Source organism: Crocuta crocuta, unplaced genomic scaffold (assembly GCF_008692635.1).
Source record: "Crocuta crocuta isolate KB4526 unplaced genomic scaffold, BGI_CrCroc_1.0 scaffold4, whole genome shotgun sequence".
In the NCBI taxonomy this organism is placed as follows: Eukaryota; Metazoa; Chordata; class Mammalia; order Carnivora; family Hyaenidae; genus Crocuta; species Crocuta crocuta.
Window position 1 is genome coordinate 4,303,224 of NW_027529996.1, and position 21,246 is coordinate 4,324,469.

At 36.4% G+C, this 21,246-nt stretch overlaps 1 protein-coding gene across 1 annotated transcript in view; it reads right to left on the reverse strand.

The window, feature by feature from the left end:
* The window catches only part of WDR70 (WD repeat domain 70), a 272,504-nt gene that overhangs the window by 144,465 nt on the left and 106,793 nt on the right, over nucleotides 1-21,246 (reverse strand). Inside the window, exon 9 of the mRNA XM_077763475.1 lies at nucleotides 10,448-10,524. Within this exon, the coding sequence (XP_077619601.1) occupies nucleotides 10,448-10,524 (77 nt within the window). The remainder of the gene's footprint in view (nucleotides 1-10,447; nucleotides 10,525-21,246) is intronic.

The window sequence follows — 21,246 nt, forward strand, 5'->3', positions numbered from 1 at the left end:
CTCAAAGCCCGGAGCCTGCTTCAGATTCTGTCTCCCTCTCTGCCCCTCCCCTGCTCGCTCACATGTGCGCACGCTCTCTTTCTCTCTCTCTCTCTCAAAAATAAATTGAAACATTAAAAAAACGTAACGCTTGGGGCACCTGGGTGGCTCAGTCGGTTAAGCGTCTGACTTCGGCTCAGGTCATGATCTCATGATTCGTGGGTTCAAGCCCCGCATCAGGCTCTGTGCTGACAGCTAGCTCAGAGCCTGGAGCCTACTTCAGATTCTGAGTCTCCCTCTCTCTCTGACCCTCCCCTGCTCACACTGTCTCCCTCTCTCGCTCTCTCTGAAATAAATAAAAAATTTTAAAAAAATTTAACACTTAATTATAAATAATGTTTGCCTATTCTGTAAGTCCAACTTCCCTACTAATATTTTGTTAGCTTATTTTGTTACAGAATATAAATGACATTATATCTTAATTTTTAAAAAAGGATATAAATGACTAATAATTTCACATGCATTTCACTAATAAATATAAAATACTGTGCTCTAGTTTTTTCAGACATTATATATTAGGTTTATTAATGGGCCAAATTATGTCACCAGTAAACACAGTAATAGATAATTCATCTCTAAAGCATGACAATTCCCCTCTGCCTTTAGTCCCTACTACTTTAGACCAGCATCCAATTACCGTAAATTACCACAGAACCAAAATACTGTAGAATTACAACAAAATTACAGTTTTTTAAACCTGTAGGCTGTTTTTGACGTAGTATTTTCAAATTACTTCAAAATATCTGATGATACAAAGCCCTATTTTACAGACTCGGCAATACTTAAGGTAAAACTAGTTCTAGAGTTCCAAACACTAGATTGTTCTCAGTAACTGTCAATTTCATTTTTCAATTAAAATATGTTTCCAGGATTCTTAGTGTCAAAGTATTATGTTTCAGGATAGAAACTGAGAACACTGATGTTTGTCTGCTTAAAAGAGATTACAAATAAGAAACAAACAAATCCAACTGCAGTTAATGTGACAAATTAACCCATGTAAATATGAAGAAAAATTTTTATTTATTTTTAAAAATTTTTTAACATTTATTCACTTTTGAGAGATAGCAAGAGACAGAGTGTGAGTGGGGGAGGAGCAGGGAGAGAGGGAGACACAGAATCCAAAGCAGGCTCCAGGCTCTGAGCTGTCAGCACAGAGCCCGATGCAGGGCTCAAGCTCACTGACCATAAGATCATGACCTGGGCGAAGTCAGACCCCCAACCGACTGAGCCACCCAGGCGCCCCAACAAAAATTCTATAATTAATCAAACATTATAAATGTAGACAATAACTTTAAAGACTCTATGGTTGAACTAAAGGCAGTGGCTTAAAATTATGATGATCACACATTAATCTGAATGGCAGACAAATACAAGCCTTAATTCTAAGTTCTAAACTTGTCCTTTTTTTTTTTTTCTTAAAGTAGGTTTAGTGTGAAAACCAACACAGGGCTTGAACTTAGAACCCGGCCAAGACCTAAGCTGAAATCAAGAGTCAGACTGAGCCACCTAAGTGCCCCAAAACTTGACCTTTTAAAGAATTTGTCCTGGCAGCTCTGCAATGGGTTATTATTACTTTAAGATCTTACAGACTTTTTACCTACTGTGGGTTTCTCAATATAACAGAAATAAAACAGAGCTGAGTAAATGCAAACCATTTTAAGAGGAACTTACACAACCCAATGAATTTTAAAATTAAAAGAAGATGTACATATTTCTTTCATCCAAGCCTATAGAAAGTTTGTCAATAGAAGCTAAATCAAACACCAGAATGTGAGCATCTCAATTACAACAGTAATTTGAGAACAGATTCTCATACTCTCAGAAGTCATGAGAAAAAAGAGCTTCAAAAAGTAGTAAATTTTGCCTTTTATTATAAGTATATTTCACCATTATTGGCAATTAACATTTTAAGGATTTAGGCTCTAGTGCTAAATCCTAATTAACTTTTTAACAAAGTTATCTGTTTCATGTAAAATTTCTGTTAACAAACACTTTAAAAATAATGTATAGATGAATTTTTCATTACCCACATAATAAGTAAAGTCAAAGCTATTAATTTTTAAAATGCTGGTAGCTTTTAAAAAGCTGTTGAAACAGATATTTTTAAAAAGCATGTTTATGGCTTTAAAATGAAAACCTATGAGAGTATATTAAAGAATATTAAATTTTTAAAATCAAAGAATTAAATTAGATAAAAGCAATAGCAGATACTGCAGAAGCAGGACTTAAGCACTGTATTTCTTCCTTTTATTGAGGTATAATTAACATTATATTAGTTTCAGATGTAAAACAATGATTTATTACTTGTATCTATTGCAAAATGATCACTACAATAAGTCTAGTGCAAAAAGAGTACACTGTTTCTATGAGAAAATCACCAAAAAAGAACCATTAAAAATATATTTACCGCCTTACTTATTTGGAGGCATGGACAGTACAAAACTCCACCCAGAACCAGAAAGGAAGCAAGAAAAAGTCTCCCGGAAGCTTAAGATGGCAAAAATTAATGTGCTAACAATAACAACAAAAAAACCATACACTACACTAATTGCTTATTCCCTCTTCTTGTGTACAAATTCTAAAAAACTTGGACCACCCTACCCCAGCCCAAGCCCACAGTTTATTGGAAACAAAGAACTGAGAGAAACTGAGGTACTTATATAGGCTGTCACACCAACAGCAGCAAGAAGCAATGATTAACAGAAAGGGAAAAACCAAAATATAAAAATAGCAGTCAAGAACTCTAAAAGCTGTAGATAGGCCTACATATGCCAAGACTTTGTGAGACATTTTATACCACACTGTAATAATTTATACATTATGAAGATGTTAAATGACATTGAAAACACTTATTAATAATATAGGAAGCTAAAGGTTTTTTTTTTAAGTTTCCCAAACAAAAGATACTTAAAATGTGGAAAAAAAAAAAAAAACAGTTTGAATTATAGAAAAGTTTACTTTTCTGGGATCCATTTATATGAATCATGGTTCCTTAGAGAATTTTATATTTACACATGTTATTGATTATAAANATGGAAAAAAAAAAAAAACCAGTTTGAATTATAGAAAAGTTTACTTTTCTGGGATCCATTTATATGAATCATGGTTCCTTAGAGAATTTTATATTTACACATGTTATTGATTATAAAAATTGAAATCTGCCTTGCAGCAAAAGCCTGAGAGATCTAACATGCCCCACACATGCTCTCAAATAGGAGATAGTTGTGAGAGAAACTAAGAAAAACTAAAGACTGAAAATCTAATCTTCAATTCAAATGATTCCAAGGCTAGTCCTACACATGAAAAGCAACTATGCACAAGGATTTACACATTAAATCCAGATTATAATCTTGTGAATCAAGTATTACCCCATTTTATAGGAATCTGAGATTCAGTGGTAAATTACCAACCCAACATCATGACAACGGGTGGAGTACCAAGTGCTCTGGGTCTGGAAATTGCATGCTCTTTCTATTATGCCATCCCAAAATTTGCCAAAAATTTTAATTGATATAATACATCTTTATAAATTGCCACCAAATGAAAAACTTTTATAACGTACTGAATTCCACTATGAAAAGCTTTAACTAGGGGTAACTTCATTTCCCAAAGCGTACTCCTAGGAACACCAAACCCCCAGAGTGTAACAGGTGCTGTTGGCAGTGGGAGAAAGATGGGGTTGTTTTAGTATGTCTAGAAAATTTTTTTTTAATATAGTTCTTAGGATCTTTAACATACTTATTATAGTTTTTGGCCCTGTGATTCTCTAAGGGTTCCTTAAACCTTTTCTTGATGGACACCCTACAGGTACTAGCATTCCTAGGAACACATTTAGGAAATCCTGCTACATATAATCCAATGTAGACAATACCTGAATACTAGGTTCTCATAGTCCAAGTCAGCACTGACGTGTAGAAACTTAAGATACACTGAAAAACTATCCAAGAAAAAACTTGATCAAAGTAGAATGCAACTAATTATAATAATGACTTTTTATACTCCACCTTACATTCAACCTATAGAGAAAATAAAGGTGGGAATGGGATGGATGTGTACAAGGGCTGACAATATTAACTCCATCTTTGGCCCTTTGTGTACCAAGGCCCATGGAAGTTTAATGGGTACCCAGACTGGAATGCAGGAAGGCTTGTTCTGATCTTCCCTAAAGTCATTTAGATAACTAGTAGAGATGACATAGTTTCTTCCCCTCCCTCCCCTCTAGCACACAAATGGTGCCACTTTAGATACCCACCCTTTGGCCTCACCACATCACTATAAATTAGTGGATTAAGGTCCAGACTTTGCAGAGAAGAGGTGATCCCCCCTGTCAGTAAGTTACCCTAAATAAATCTCCGTGTAAATGATATGAAGTCACTTCCTTTGTTTTTCAGTCTCAAAGTGCTTTATCAATCTGAAGAACACTTTTCTCTCCCTCCTCCACCTTCTAACAGGATGACATCCAAATATTAGCCAGTATTAAGAAGATACTCCCAACTTTTATTTTGAAAAGCTTAAAGCTACAAACAAGTTAAAAGAGCAGTACAATAAACACCATATACCCTTTCCAAATGGACACCATATACCATAACATTCTGTCACATCTGTATTCTCAGTCTCTCACTTTCCAAAGATAAACACACACACACACACACACACACCCCATGCAAACAGACATACATTATTTTTTGTTATACCATTTTGAAGTAGTTGCATTATCACATGATATTTCACACCTAAAGTCATCAGCTGGTGTCTTGTAAGAACAAAGACATTCTTCTGTATAACCATGATTCTACATAATTCAATAATATCATCTGTATCAGTAAACAGCTGGTGCCTAACAAAACATTTCTAAAATTTAATGGCTTAAAACAATAGGTATACACTAATGCTTATGAGTCTACCAGTCAGGTGGGTGATTCTGTCTTGGCTGGGTGGTTCTGTCCTAGTTTGGTTAATTCATGCGTCTGTAGTCAGTTCTGCTGATCCACCTTTGGGTCTCTCACAAGTTTGGGAGTTGGCAGACTATAAGCTAGGATGGCCTTAACTAGGAAAACTGAACTCTCCTCCACCAGATATTTCACCCTCCAGTAGGTTTGCCAGAGTTTGATAAGATGGCAATGCTATGGCTCCAAGAAAGTGGAAGGCACAAGAACTCGTCACAAGCCTATGCTCAGAAATGGCACACCATCATTTCTGTCACCTTCTGTGAGCCAGCCCATTATCATGAGGTAGGGAAATAGTCACCATTTCTTAACAGGAGTACCTGCAAAGTCACATTGAAAAGAGCATGGGCACAAGGAAAGATGAAGAACTGTGGCCAATTTTTTAATCTGTCATATCACCTAATAGCCAAATTCCCCCAATTATCCCCCAAATTGTCTCTTTATTGTCTTTTTTTTTTTGGTTTGTCCTTCTTTCCCTCCCTCTCTTTCCTCTCCTCCTTCAGAAGAAAGAAAATCAAACCAACGTTCACAAATTAAATGGTTTCTATGCTTGCCATGAATCCTTTAATTTAGAGCATCCACCTAATTTTATTCTTTCATGGCATACACATTTCATAATACTCAGTTGCTCAAAAGAAAACAAAATGGACTAGATTTTAATGTCTCTAAATACTCATTTCACAGTGTAAATTATAAACCCTAATATGAGGCTATTTCTTTTGTTCATAGATAAAATTACCTAATTGTGGTTCACTATATATTTTGCATGTTCTATATGCTAACATCCTAGAGTGCCCGAATTAAGATTTCCCTATATTCTTCTCTAAGTCCATGTCCTCTCTCATCACTTCCCTACTTTTCCACAAAAGGAATTTATATCAATACAGGAATCCCCTCCTTATCTATAGTTTCACTTTCCATGGTTCAGTTACTCATGGTCAACCTGGTCCAAAAGAAAATGATCCTCCTTCTAATATATCATCAGAAGGTCAAAAGCAACCTAATGCACATAGCACAATGCCTATGTCAGAAACCTCATATCATCTTATCATGTAAGCATTTTACCATCTTGCACCGTCACAAGAAGGGTGAGTACAGTACAGTAAGATACTTTGAGAGAGACAGCACACTCACATAACTTTTTTAAATAAATTTTTTAAAGTTTATTTATTTATTTTGAGGGAGGGAGGGACAGAGAGAGAGGGAGAGAAAGAGAATCCCAAGCAGGCTCTGCACTGTCACTGGAGAGCCTGATGCAGGGCTTGAACTTGTGGACCATGAGATCATGACCCGAGCTGAAATTAAGAGTCAGATGCTTAATCAACTGAGTCACCCACTTAACTGACTGAATCACCCAGGCACCCCTTACATAACTTTTATTACAGTATATTGTAATTTTTCTATTTATTATTCATTGCTGTTGTTAATCTCTTACTGTGTCTTTTTTATAAATTAAACTTCCTCACAGGTAATTATGTACAGGAAAAACATAGTACATGCAGGACTTGGTACTATCCATGGTTTCAGGCGTCCACTGTGGATCTTGGGATATATCCCCTGTGGATAAGGGAGATTACTGTACACATATTACAAACCCTAGTGTAAAGCTTTCCCTGATTCTTTCAAGCAAGTGTCATTAACAACTCTTTTTCTATGTTCCCTGTACCCACCTGAGCCATTGTTAGTGAACATTTTTAATATTACATGAGCAGCCTGACTTTTCCTCAGATCACTGTACCTTGGAGTAACTATTGGTCTTATTCTGCCATATATATATATATATAGTTCTTAATTCTGCTAGCTATTGCAGAATTCTAGCCCTCAAAGATTCATTCAGTACTTGGGAGTCATTTTTCACAAGTATTTACAAATGGATCTCATGGCTATTTTGTGATATACACCAGTTCCTCCTCTTTAACTCCAGCCTAAACCCACTTTCTAAGTGCCCATTTTGTTTTGTTTGTTTGTAAGTAGCACGGGCCCTACCACTGCCTAACTATTCTTCTATATGTCCTCCCTCCCCTGACTTCAAAAGGAGACATTACATTGAAGTCTTGTCACCTCCTCAGCTATTCTTACCTAACACTGTCTATTTTTCTGCAGCCACTCAATGTGAAATGTTTGTCTGTGCACTTCATTATTTTTCTGCTTTTTCCTCATTGTTAACTTCATATAGGAGTAGTTATAATAGATATGAACAAATTCTTCTGAGATACAAATTCCTGAGTAAGCAATAGAAAACCCTCCAGGTACATAATGGAAGCATCTGACTCACTCAGCAGTACCTATGGACAGAGCCTGTGCTGGGCTTGAATCTGCTCAGTACAAATTCTGCACCAAGGACTCAGATTACACTAGTGTAGTATCATTTGTACTTTCACTCTGTGCACTACAAATTATAAATCAGATCATATAAATTCACAAGTAGAACTGACTTCCTCTGAATAAGTAAGCATTTTTATCTTCAATACCATCTGGTTTTCATTAACATTTACTTCCAAGTATAATGTAGTAACCTCTGCCTTATTGTATGCTTCATTCTGATAAACTCAGGAAAACCAAAAAGATTTCCATATTACCCTCTTCCTCCTCATTTCATTCCTAAATTGGCCTGATCTCAGGTTTGTGTTTAATACTGAAATGCGTAAAATCAAAAGTTTAAGGTACCAGCATCTCCAACTCATACTCCAAATTAACATCATAATTTAACTGGGCATACAGGAGGCCAGAACAAAATAGTAAGCACCACCTTCACCTCCAATGGAATAGTTTCTCACAAAAGCTATCTGGTTCTTCACTCTTAATGTATCTAAACTTATTCATAATGTATGTGACTTACAGGAAAGGCTGGTTTTGACCTGGACAGGATTCCCCTCTACTCCTACACTAGTGGTAACCATAACCTGACAAGCACGTGTTAATTAGCACTGTGTATTTTTCAGTGTGATGGAGAGTAACCAATATACCATGGTTATTATTTTTTTTACCTAAAACCTATTTAGAATGTCTTCTGGGCGTCTGGGTGGCTCAGTCAGTTAGGCGTCCAACTTCTGCTCAGGTCATGATCTCAAAGTCCGTGGATTCAAGCCCCGCGTCGGGCTCTGTGCTGACAGCTCAGAGCCTAGAGCCTGCTTCGGATTCTGTGTCTCTTCTCTCTCTGTCAATCTCTTTCTCTCTCTCTTTCTCTCTCTCTGCCCCTCCCCTGCTCACTGTCTCTCAAATTAAAGACATTAAAAAATTTTTTTTCTTTAAAAAAAAAAAGAGTATCTTCTAATGTTACAACGGAAAATACTGGTTTGACAATTAAACTGAAGTATAACAATATTAGTACAATTAATATAACATCACAGACACTTTTCTGAAATTTTTTCTATCAAAGCATTTTCTTCTAAATTCCTCCTGCTTACTTCTAATATTTATTCTAAATTTATTAAATATATTTCTTCCAAAAATATCTGAGAAACTGTAGTCAAAAATAAAATAAGTCTTCTAAAATACTTTCTATATTAGAATTCTGGGTGTGGATTTTAATTCAACTTGTTGGATGACCTTGACAGTTACATAAGGTTACAGGCATGTTTATGAACTTGGACATGGATGCCAGAAAATAGGAAAAAAAAGGGAAAGCTGCCTTAGGAAACCAGTATAATCTTGGTTCCAAAACCTAATAGAAATGAATACAAGAGAAAAGACCATTGATTTGTCTCTCTCTCTCTCTTTTTTTCTTTTTTGTTTCTTAAATTCCACATATGAAATGAAATCATATGGTACTTCTCTTTCTCTGATTGGTTTATTTGGCTTAGCTTTATAATATGCTAGCTCCATTCATATCATTGCAAATGGCAAGACTGCATCTTTTTTATGGCTCAATAATATTCCATTGTACGCATATACCACATCTTCTTTCTCCATTCATCTATCAGTGGAGACTTGAGCTGCCTCCATAATTCGGCTATTATAAATAAACATGCTATAAACATAGAACTTCATGTATCCCTTTTAATTAGTCTTTTGTATTTTGGGTTAAATATCCAGTAGTGCAATTACTGAACCATAAAATAGTTGTATTTTTAACTTTCTAAGGAAAGTCCAGACTGCTTTCCCGGGTGGCTGCACCAGTTTACACTCCCACCAAGAGCGCACAGGGATTCCTTTTTCTCCACATCCTGGCCAACACTTATTACTTCTTATCTTTTTGATTCTAGTCATTCTGACAGATATAAGCTGGCATTTCAGTGTGGCTTTGATTTGCATTTCTCTGATGATGAGTGATGTTGAGCATCTTTTCATGTGTCTATTGGCCATCTGGATGTCTTCTTTGGAGAAATATGTGTTCATGTCTTCTATTTTTAATTGGATTATTCATTTTTAGGTGTTAAATTGTATAAGTTCTTTATATATTTTGGATACTAACCCTTTAGTGGATAAGTTATTTGCAAGTATCTTCTCCCATTCAATAGGTTGTCTTTTAGCATGGTGCTGTCCAGTTTTCACCAAACATCATTTGTTGAAGAGACTTTTTCCCATTGCCTATTCTTTCCTGCTTTGTCAAAGATTAATTGACCATATAATTTTGGGTTTATTCCTGAGTTTTCTATTCTGTTTCATTGATCTATAGGTCTATTTTTGTGCTGGTACCACACAGTTTTTTTGATGACTACAACTTTGTAATCTAACTTGAAGTCCAGCATTGTGATACCTCCAGCTGTGCCTTTTTTTTCACGCACAAACCCACACGCGTGCGTGCACCCACACACACACACACACACACACAACACACTGGAATAATACTTGGCCATTAAAAAGTATGAAATCTTGACATTTCCAAAAACCTGAATGGACCTATAGAGTATTATGATAAGTAAAATAAACCAGAGAGAGAAACACAAATACCACACGACTTCATTCACATGTGGAATTTAAGATATAAAACAAATGGACAAAGAAATTAAAAAAGAGAAAGACAAACCATGAAACAGACTCTTAACTATAGAGAACAAACTAATGGTTGCCAGAGGGAGGTGGGTGGGAGGATGGGTGAAATCGGTGATGGGGATTAAGGAGTGTACTTATGTGATAAGTACCAGGTGTTGTATGAAAGTGTGGAATCACTATATCGTATAAATGAAAATTGGGCTCTGTGCTGACAGCTCAGAGCCTTGGAGCCTGCTTCAGATTCTGTGTCTCCCTCTTTCTCTGCCCCTCCCCTACGCATGCTCTGTCTCTCTCTGTCTCTCAAAATAATAAACATTAAAAATTTTTTTAAAGATGTAATATTATACTATATGATAACTGGAATAAAAGTAAAAACTTTAAAAAAGGAAACCAAGAATAAGAACTCATAAACATCAGGATTCCTAATACTCTATCTCTTACTTTACAGGCAAGTTTGTAACAATACAAATGTTAAAGAAAACACTAAAAGATATTAATGTACTAGATGAATTATCAATAGTACTCACGCATCATTTGAGCAAGTCATAAATTCTCCTTTTATTTTGGGATGCCATGAGCCAGTATGAAGCATTGCTGTATGACCCTTAAAAAATAAAAATACATGAAAAAAGATATTTAAAAAAGATTTAAAAATAAACAAAATGACCAGAAACTGATATATCATGCTTTAAAGTTAAACTTTTTAGTCCTCCCAAGATCACACTATTTTATTAAACTATAATATTAAACATATTATGCTACGTCAATTTTATTTCATAACATGCTTTGTTTATTTCACTTTGTTTAATTCACCATATAATTATTCCGCCCAGAAATTAACTCAGTGCTTATATAGAACGGGTGCTTAATAAGAAAGGAAACATAAAGGAAATTGACAGCCTCTCTTTAAGAAAGAAATAAATGGAAAAACCCATAATAAGAGACAGATAGACCCTTCTTTAAAGACTCTCTTCTCAATGGAAAAGAAGACTAGAAAGTATTTGCAAATAATCAAGGTAAAACCAAGAGGGTAAAGGGAAAAATCTGCACTTCTTAAAAATGTGTCCACAATCTTGATTCTACCATATATCTGTGAGAAATAAATCTGTGAGAAAAGGAGAGACATCTTTAAAATGATTCAAGATTAGCCCTACTAAGTATAGAACATAATAAAAAAAAATACTGTAATTAAAACAATGTGATGTCGGTATACGAACTGACACACACAGAGTACATATCAAACATAAATACACACATACACACACATTCCCCTTCTAGGTGCAAAGTCAGCTAGAGTGACCTCATACAGTATGTTCAGATGGGGCAAAAAAGAGCCTAATACCTAATAACTGAAAAATCTCTTATTCTGAAAGGGTCCAAAATAAAACTGGGCTATAAGAAGCAAAATGTGTATCTTTAAATGATTTAAAGGAAAATAACTGTATCTCTCTGGAAAGAATGAATTGGAACTGGAGTACCCACACATAAACCTGGAGACCATCTACAGTCCAAGTTGCCCACAACACCTGGTCAACTCCTGAAATCTGTTATCTTTACTGGGTACAAAAGGGGATCACAGATGTGCAGTAGGGAAGCATGAACTGAAGTAATGGGACCAGAAGGGAAGTCTTGGATTCCACTTTCCTCTCCCGTATATTTAACTATCAACTTGACATTTCCATTTGCATGTCTTAGGCATTTCAAACATAATAATAGGTCTAATAGGGAAATTTGCTTCTTACTGTCCACTTCATTTGCAATCAACTTCTTTCCTAGTTGCTAAAATTACAAACGTGGGAGTCATCCTTAAATACTACAATAACCATAAACCTAAAACCCTCTCTGTCCAACTAAATACAATCCTTAGTTAGTCCTGTCAGTTCAACCCAAAATACATCTTAAATCTATCTACTTTTCTCATTATCCACCACTACCACTCTTGTAGAACCCAACATTATCTCAGTTATTACACACTAAACACGTCTGTCACTAGTCTCTCCACTTTTATACTTGCATCATGTGCTCCACCTAGCAACAATACAGTCTTGTTTTTTTGTTTTTATTTATTTTTGAGGCAGAGGGAGACAGAACACGAGTAGGGAGGGGCAGAGTGAGAGGGAGACACAGAATCTGAAACAGGGTCCCGGCTCTGAGCTGTCAGCACAGAACCTGATGCGGGGCTCGAACCCACGAACCGTGAGATCACAAACTGAGCCGGAGTCAGACGCTTAACCAACTGAGCCAATACAGTCTTTTAAAAATATACTTCTGGGGTGCTTGGATGGCTCAGTTGGTTAAGTATCCGACTCTTGATTTTGGTTTAGGTCATGATCTCACGGTCGTGAGATCAAGCCTTGTGTTGAGCTTGCCACCAAGCACAGAGCCTACTTGGGAATCAATCTCTCTCTCTCTCTCTCTCTCTCTCGCTCTCAGAATAAATAAATAAATAAACTTTTAAGAGTGTATAAAAATACCCTCCTACACTGTTGGTGGGAATGTAAACTGGTGCAGCCCCTCTGGAAAACAGTGTTGAGGTTCCTCAAAAAATTAACAATAGAACTCCCCTATGACCCAGCAATAGCACTGCTAGGAATTTACCCAAGGGATACCTATGCTGATGCATAGGGGCACATGTACCCCAATGTTCATAGCAGCACTCTCAACAACGGCCAAATCATGGAAAGAGCCTAAGTGTCCATCAACGGACAAATGGATCAAGAAGATGTGGTTTATCTATACAATGGAATACTCCATGGCAATGAGAAAGAATGAAATCTGGTCATTTGTAGCAATGTGGATGGAACTTGAGGGTATAATGCTAAGCGAAATAAATCAGGCAGAGAAGGACAGATACCATATGTTTGCACGTATAGGTGGATTAGGAGGAACTTAACGGAGGACCATGGGGGAGGAGAAGGGGAAAAATAGTTGGGAAGAGGGAGGGAGACAAACCATGAGAGACTCTTGAATGCTGAGAACAAAGTGAGGGCTCATGGGGCTGGGGGAGGGGGGAAGGAGGTGGTGGGCATGGAAAAGGGCACTTGTTGGGGTGAGCACTGGGTGTTATATGGAAACCAACTTGACAATAAACTATGAAAGAAAAAAATATATATATATGTAAAATAAACTTCTAAAACCACCACTAGTTATTGTTCTCTACTGGCTCTCCAACCTCTTTACATAGTCTACAACGAGTCACATGTTCAGGCTCCTGCCTTCTCTACAACTGCACTTATTTTGTCCTCCCTCTTCCCCAACAGACATGAATCCACTGGCCTTCTTTCATTTCCTCCAATACAACCAGCTTTTTTCCTGAATCAAGGCCTTATTCAAATAAGTATGCTTTTCTACTTATTCAAATAAGTATGACCTAGCCCTATCTCTGAGTCTATATGGCCCATTCTGTTGTTCTCTTTCAGTGCACCTGTCCATTTCCTTAATAAGAATCACAATTTATAATTCCATATCTATTAACTTGTTATCAGATTTCTGAAACTGATGTTTTGCATATTCAAAAACAAACAAATAAGGCTGGGAAAAACCTAAAATTCAATATAAACAGAAACAAATGAACCCTACTGTATTTCAAATGAACAATAAATACACTGAAAGAATAAACTGAAGGTAATAACTCAAGTAACTGTATACCCTGTACTGGGTTAAATGGTAGCTCATTTAACCACCAAGGAATACTCCTGTCCTAACCAGTGGAAGTTGGAAACATGACCCTAAAGAGTCAGAAGAGGAGAAGACACAAAGAGGAGAAAGCTCTGAGAAGATGAAGACAGAGACTGGAGTTATACTGCCACAAGCCAAGGAACACCTGGAGTCACCAGAAGCTAGAAATGGCAAGAAAGGATTCCCCTAGAGCCACTGGACAGAGCATGGCTGTGTCAGTACCTTGATTCCAAGACTTCTGGCCTCCAGAAATGTGAAAGAATTTCTGCTGTTAAGCTACTAACTGTGTGGTAATTTATTATAGTAATCCAAAAAACTAATACATACTCTCAGGCTAAAGACCAAAAGAAGCATAAATATATATTGAATTCTAATTAATATATGTGTTTCTTTTTTGCAGTGGTACGCATTAACAATTCTGAAACTGCTTTCATTATAATGAAGAATTAAGCAAGTGAGGAAATATGTGGAGGACCATGGGAGTCGCCTTTTTTGCTGTTAAAGAAGGGAGTTCCAAAAGTGGGAAGAAGAAAGACTAGAAAGAACTCTATGAGTTTTGACTGAAATTATGGATATCAGTATGAACCCATGATGTCAAACAGGTAGCTACAAATATAGATGTATGTGTGTATGTAAGCTCTTCTCTAGCTTTGTATGCTGTGAATGGCTAGAGGCAATGACTCCCCAGCAACCCTAGCACAGAGATCCTAGTTTCTAAATTGTGTTCTCCATTACAGGAAACGAGGCTCCTTGGAGAGATGTTTGATTCTTGTTCACACAACATGAACATGGAACATGTGGTTGTACCAAAAAGTAAGAAAGTGCAAAAAATGATGGGGATTTGTTAAAGAATAAATAAAGAGCAGGTTGAGGGGCTTCCCCTGGGACAATAAGGACATTAACATAAATAACAAAAGTAACAGATTATAAACCATTTACTAAATTAAGAAATCCTGAGTATATATTAATAAATAAGTAAGAGAAAGCTCTTCCTTACAGTAGAATGATAACTAATAAATATAAAATGAATGATGGAGTTAGAAAAATCACCATTTTGCAATCATCGTGGTAATAATTGATCCAGGCAAGAATCATCAATGGATGCTAAAACTCAGAGAGAAAAGTCTGGTAATGAGCAAGGTATTTCCATGCTATCAAAATCTCCCTGCAAACTGCTGAATGATTACAAAGAGAAAATAACTAGGGAAGAGATCTGGTATTACAGTACCTTAAACAGGTCATCCAAATTAGCGTCACCAATACCGTGATGCACTGGTATCACATACTTCCTGATAGGAGGATGTAAGAAGGACCCAATATCGTTACTGTAACAGCCTTTCTAGAAATGCATACCCAAACTCTCATGATGAGAAATAACAGGCAGAATCAAATCCTACATCTGTTGCTACATATTTACAACTTCTACACATTTACAAAATAATGGCTTAGAGTCTTCAAATATACCAAAGTTTCTTTTAACAAAACGTAGAGGAACTATTCCCAATTAAAAGAGACAAAAAGGCATGACTAGTGAACTGGTGGGCATATAATCATAAAGAAGATTGTTGAGATAACTATGGGCTGGAGATTAAATACTATTTCATCAACGCTAAATTCATAGTTATGTAAAAAGATCATATGTTATTAGGAAAACCACACTGAAGAATTTATGAGTAAAGGAACATGATGCCTGCAAGTTATGTCAAAAGCTGGGGAATACTAAACACACACACATAATTCTAATGTATGTGCATATACATATGAGTGTGAGTGAGGGAGGATATAAGTGTGAGGGAGGGAAAAAGAGAGACAGAGTTTGTGTTAGCTGAGGAGGGGGGGAAGAAGATAAAGCAATGAGACAAAATACTAACAACTGATGAATCTAAAAAAAAGGTGTAAGTAAGTTCTATGTACTATTCCTATAACTTTTCTGTTAATTTGAAATTATATCAAAATAAACACTTAAAAAAATGTCCTAGCTGCTCTATGAAGAAAAGCCTGTTGCAATGTCAAAAGAGGAATTAAGAGGGCCAGCTGGAAAGACAGTGATGTGGTTCATCTGAACACTGACGGTCGCTTGGACTAGGGCACAGCAGTGAGGTATTCGGAGGTAAGATGACTTGGGATACATTTTAAAGAGAGAGACAACAAGTTTCCCTAAAGAACTGGGTCTGGGCTGCAACCACAGATGAAGCCAAAGTTTGTAAATTAATTAAGCAGCTGTGTTGTGTAAATGGGTGACTATATAAATAACACATCATTCTCTCTGGCCATGGAGAATATGAACTCTCTTCTGTGTTTAGGAAATTCCCCAAAATATGACTCAGTAAAAGACAGAGACTACCTCTCATAGAGAAGTGGAAAAGTCAGCCTCTATCGTTGCCAGCCTCCCTTATAGATGTGACACAGGAATGCAATCTAGCTCCACCCATTACATTCCCTTGAGCTGTGACTTGAGGACAAGAGAGTGCTATCTTTCCCTGTTAGTCCATTTGGGCCACTGTAACAAAAATATCATAAACTGAGTGGCTTATGAACAATAAATATTTGTTTCCTAGAGTTCTGGAAACTGGGAAGTTGAAGATCAAGGTGTCAGCAGATTTAATGTCTGAACTTCCTAGTTCACAGAAGCCATCCTTTCACTGTAACCTCACATGGTGAAGGGGTAAGAAAGTTTTCTTGGGCCACTTCCATAGGGCACTATCTCATTCATGACAGCTCCACTTTCATGGCCTAATCACCTCACAAAAGCCCCATCTCCTAACACCATCACCTTGGGGGTTATGTTTTCAACATATGAATTCTGGGGGATATTCAGTCTTAAGGAGTAGCCTGGGGATGATTTTTGCCTTCTACGTTTCTCGACTTAGGCTCTGGGGCAGTCTACAACTAAAAACTAAGAGCAAGAGCAGACAAAGTTCCAAAGAAAGATTCCACTCTGGAGGGCATAGGATGAAAGGCCTGAGGGGTGGGGATGAAAGGCCTGAGGAACGAAGTTCTTGTGATCTGACCTACCCTATGCCAGCCAAGCACAAGCAACAAAGCTACCAAGTCTCTCCTCAGTGCTGGCACCAAAAATGGAAGTTGTCCTAACAGGGCAAAGAATCATCAATTTCCTTCATTTCACACCAGGCAAGTGCTGGCTCTGGGGTGATGCTTCTCATCCTCCCAACCAGCAGTGGCCCTGTGAGGTCACTTACAGCAGATGAGTGCCAGCAACAAAACAGCGGCTGTCGTCTCGGTAACAGGAGCAGCCCTTCAGAGAAGATACTTGCTGGCTCTCCCGACCCAAACCAGGAAAAAGCCAGCAACAAAGAGGAATGGTGCCTCCTCCTCTGAACCAGAAGCAACAATGACAGCAAACCGTGTGACAGCAAAAGTGTGTGGCACTTTTGACACTCCATGCTTTCTAGTAGGCCAGTATTAACAAGAAAGCAGATCACCTACCAACATAAGTAGAATAGAACCTTTCTGATACTCTATGCTTTACATTTGGGAAAATGCCATCAGTGGGTAGCTACACTGCCTTTTCCCACCAACAGAGAGAAACGGCTGCTATGGGGGTGCCTGAGTGGCTCAGTCAGTTAAGTGTCTGACTCTTGATTTTGGCTCGGGTCATGATCTTACGGTTTGTAAGTTCAAGCCCCACATCAGGCTCCACATTGCTGGTGAGGAGGTTGCTTAGGATTTTCTCTCTCTCCCTCTCTCTCTGCCCCTTCCTCACTCTCAAATAAATAAACGTTTTTAAAAAGAAAGAAAACAGCTGCTGTGGAGTAGAGAAATTTTTATTTTTCTACCCCAGTCAAGCTTTGCCAGGAGGCATAAGCTACAGTATGGGCACCCTCTCAATGCATAAAAAGAGTGATTTTCAGCAACATCAGAACAGAAATCCCTGAAAGAGAATAAAGGGAAAAATCATAAGGTGAAGGGTAAGAAATCTGGAGAAAAATATCCTTTAAATCTGTACAAAAAGTCCTCCACTCAGTCCTGAGGTGTACTGTGTGAAACCTACTAGCCAGGGTCCATATGAACCCCTGGGTAACATGTACATGAAGCAAACCAGAATAGCATACAAAAATGCTTTGAAAATTAATACTCATAGGAAGCAGATCAGGACTTAGAGTCTAAATCTAATTAGGCTCACCCTCAGCCAAAAAAGAAACCACACAGACAAAGAAACGAAAATTCAGCATTCTCCAGAGGTTTTGGACAGGACTCAGAATATCATAACACAATATTCAAATATGAAAGATACAACCTAAAATTAATCACATTTAATTAAGAACTGGGAAAATCTAACCAGCTCTTAAGAAATAATAAAAGATGCCAACCACAAAATGATCCAAATGTTGTAATCAACATTTTTTAAAAAGACTTAAAATTGGTGTTTATAACCATGATACATAAAGGGAAAGCAAACACATCTGAAACAAATGCAAAGATATAAGTGCTCAGCAAAGAAAAATAAACTATTAAAAATGGAAGCTTGGTCATATTGAAAAATATAACAATGGAAATAAAAAGTTCACTGTAGGGGCCCAATAGAATGGAAATGTCTGAGAAAGACTCAATGAACTTGAAGACAGATCAAAAGAAATAATTTAATCTAACAGGAAAAAATGAGCAGAATCACAGAAAGCTATGAGACAGTATCAAAAAGTTTAGTACTCATATTACATGAGACTTAGGAGAAGAGAGAGAGGTACAGACAAATATTTGAAGAAATAATGGCTAAAAATGTCCCAAAAATGGTGAAGGAGGTAAATTTAGAGATCCAAGAACCTCAGTGAATGCCAAACAGGATGAACAAAACAAAAAATAATAATAATAGTAATAATAAATAAATTTTTAAAAGCCTACACCTTGACACATAATAAAGCACTAAAGTCCAAAAATAGAGAACAAAAATTCTAAAAGCAAATATAAAAAACAACACATTACATAAAGAAAAACAGATACTTGAAATACTGCATAATTACTAACAAAAATAAAGCCAGAAGACAGTGGACCAACATTTTTAAAGTACTGACAGAAAAATACTGTCAACATAAATGTACAGAAAATGTACTTTGGGAATGAAGGTGAAATAAAGACACTGTAAGATGAAAGAAAACTAAGAGAACTTGTCACCAAAAGATTCTGCTTTAAAAGAAATGTGACAGAAATTGAAAATTGATCATATATTTTATATAGAAATTCAAAGAATAGCTAAGAAATTCAAAAATTATTTTATTATTTTAAGAATACTTACTATAAAGTTGGACACCTACCTCATACCACACAAAAAAATTAACTCTAAACTGATCACAGACCTAAATGTAAAAGCTAAAGCTATAAAACTCTTAAAAGAAAATATAAGCATAATTCTCCATGACTGTGGGTTAGGCAATGACACTAAAAGCATAAAACAAAGGAAAAAATAAATTGAGTTTCATCAAAATTTAAAACTTTTGTGCCTCAGAGGACACTATTGACAGCATGAAAAGACAACCCAAAGAATAGGAGAAAATATTTGCAAATCATATTATCACATAAAGGACAAATATCTAGAATATATAAACTGTTAGAACTCAATAATAAAAAGACAAATAACCCAATTTTACAATTAGGCAAGGATTTGAACAGACATTTCTCTAAAGAAAATTTACAAATGGCTAATATATACACAGAAAGATGGTCAACACAGACCATGGAGATACCACTTCACACCTTGAAGATGGTTATAATTAACAACAACAACATGAGAAAACTACAAATGTTGACAAGGATGTAGAAAACTGGAACCATCCTACACTACTGGTGGGTATGTAAAATGTTATAAACAGTTTGGAAAACAGTCTGACAGTCCCTCAAAATGCTGAACACAGACTTACCAAAGGACCCAGAAATTCCACTCCTAGGTAAACATCTAAGAGAAATGACAACATATCTCTGCACAAAAACTTGTACATGAAAGCTCATAGAAGCATTATTCCTAATAAGAAAAAAGTGGAAACAGCACAAATATCCATCAACTGAAGAAGAGAGAAATGTATCCATACAATGGAACGATATTTGACAATGAAAAGAAATAAAATATTGATACATGCTACAACATGGATAAATTTCAAAAACATGCTAAGTAAAAGAGCCACGCACTGTATGATTCCATTTACATGAAATATCCAGAAAAGGCAAATCTATAGAGACAGAAGATTAGAGGTGGGAGGGTCGGGGATGCTGGCTAAGGGACAGGGAGTATTTTGTTTTTTACTACTTTTTGGGACAGTTTTAGGTTCACAGCAATATTGAGAGGAAGGTACTTTCCATATAGCCCTTGCTCCCACATGCATAGCTTCCCTCTATTATCAATATCCCCCATCACAGCAGTACATTTGTTACAACTGATAAACCTACACTGACACATCATATTAATCTAAATTCCACAGTTCATATTCAGGTTCACTCCTGATATTGTACATTCTATGGATCTGGACAATTTATAATGACACACATCCACCATTATAACATCATATAGACTAGTTTCACTGTCTTATCATACAGACTAGTTTCATTGTCTTAAAATCCTCTGTGCTCTTCCTCATCATCACTCCTTGTCCCTTACTCCCTGACAATCACTGATCTTTTTATTGTCTCTGATAGTTTCTTTTGGGGATGACAAAAGTGTTCTAAACTGGATTGTGGGGGCGGCTGCACATTCCATGAATATACTAAGAACCACTGAATATACTAAAAGCCACTGAACATAAACTAAATGAGTAAATTTAATGGTTTATGCATTCCATCTCAAAATTAAAAATTAAAAAAGAAAGACTACTTCAAGTGAAAGGGAAATGATAACAAAGAGAAACTGGAATATAAACAATGAAAGGACAGCAAAAGAAAGGGTAAATACCTGAGTAAATAGAACAATATTTTTCACCTTTAACTTTTGTTGAGAACAAAAATTATTATTGTTGCCTGATAGGATTTTCAACATATGTAAACATAACATACAACAACTACATCAGGACTGAGGAAAGAGCTTATGTGGTTGCACAATTTCTATTTTTCACTTGAAATGGTCAAATATTAATTCTAAGAAAATTATACGTAATTTATTTTTATAGTTCCCTAAAAGCACCACTTAAAATACTATACAAAGAGCATAATTAAAATCCTACAGGTAAATAAAAATGGAATTCTAAAAATACTCAGATAATTTAAAAGGAATCAGGAAAGATGAAGCATAGAAAAAAGAACAGAAAGAACCAAAAATAATAAAATGGTAGAACTAAATCCAACCCTATCAATAATTACATTAAACTTAAAATGACCTAAACACACCAATTAAAAGACAATAATTACCATTATACATTAAAACACAAAGTCTAACAATTACAGTTCTTTCAGGAATCTGACTTGAAATATGACAAAGAAAGTTAAAAATTAAGAATCGAAAAATACATAACAAGCACCTTGACTCAGGGCCTTGCATTTGCTGTTCCTCTTTCTGCACGGCTCCTTCTCAGATATCCGTGTGCCTGGCTCCTTCAAGGATCCTTCATCCAGACCTCTGCTGAATGCCACTCCCTCAGAGATCTCCCTGATTACTCTATCTAAAGAAGCCCCTCATCACTCTCCATCCCCTTAATCTGCTTCATTTTTC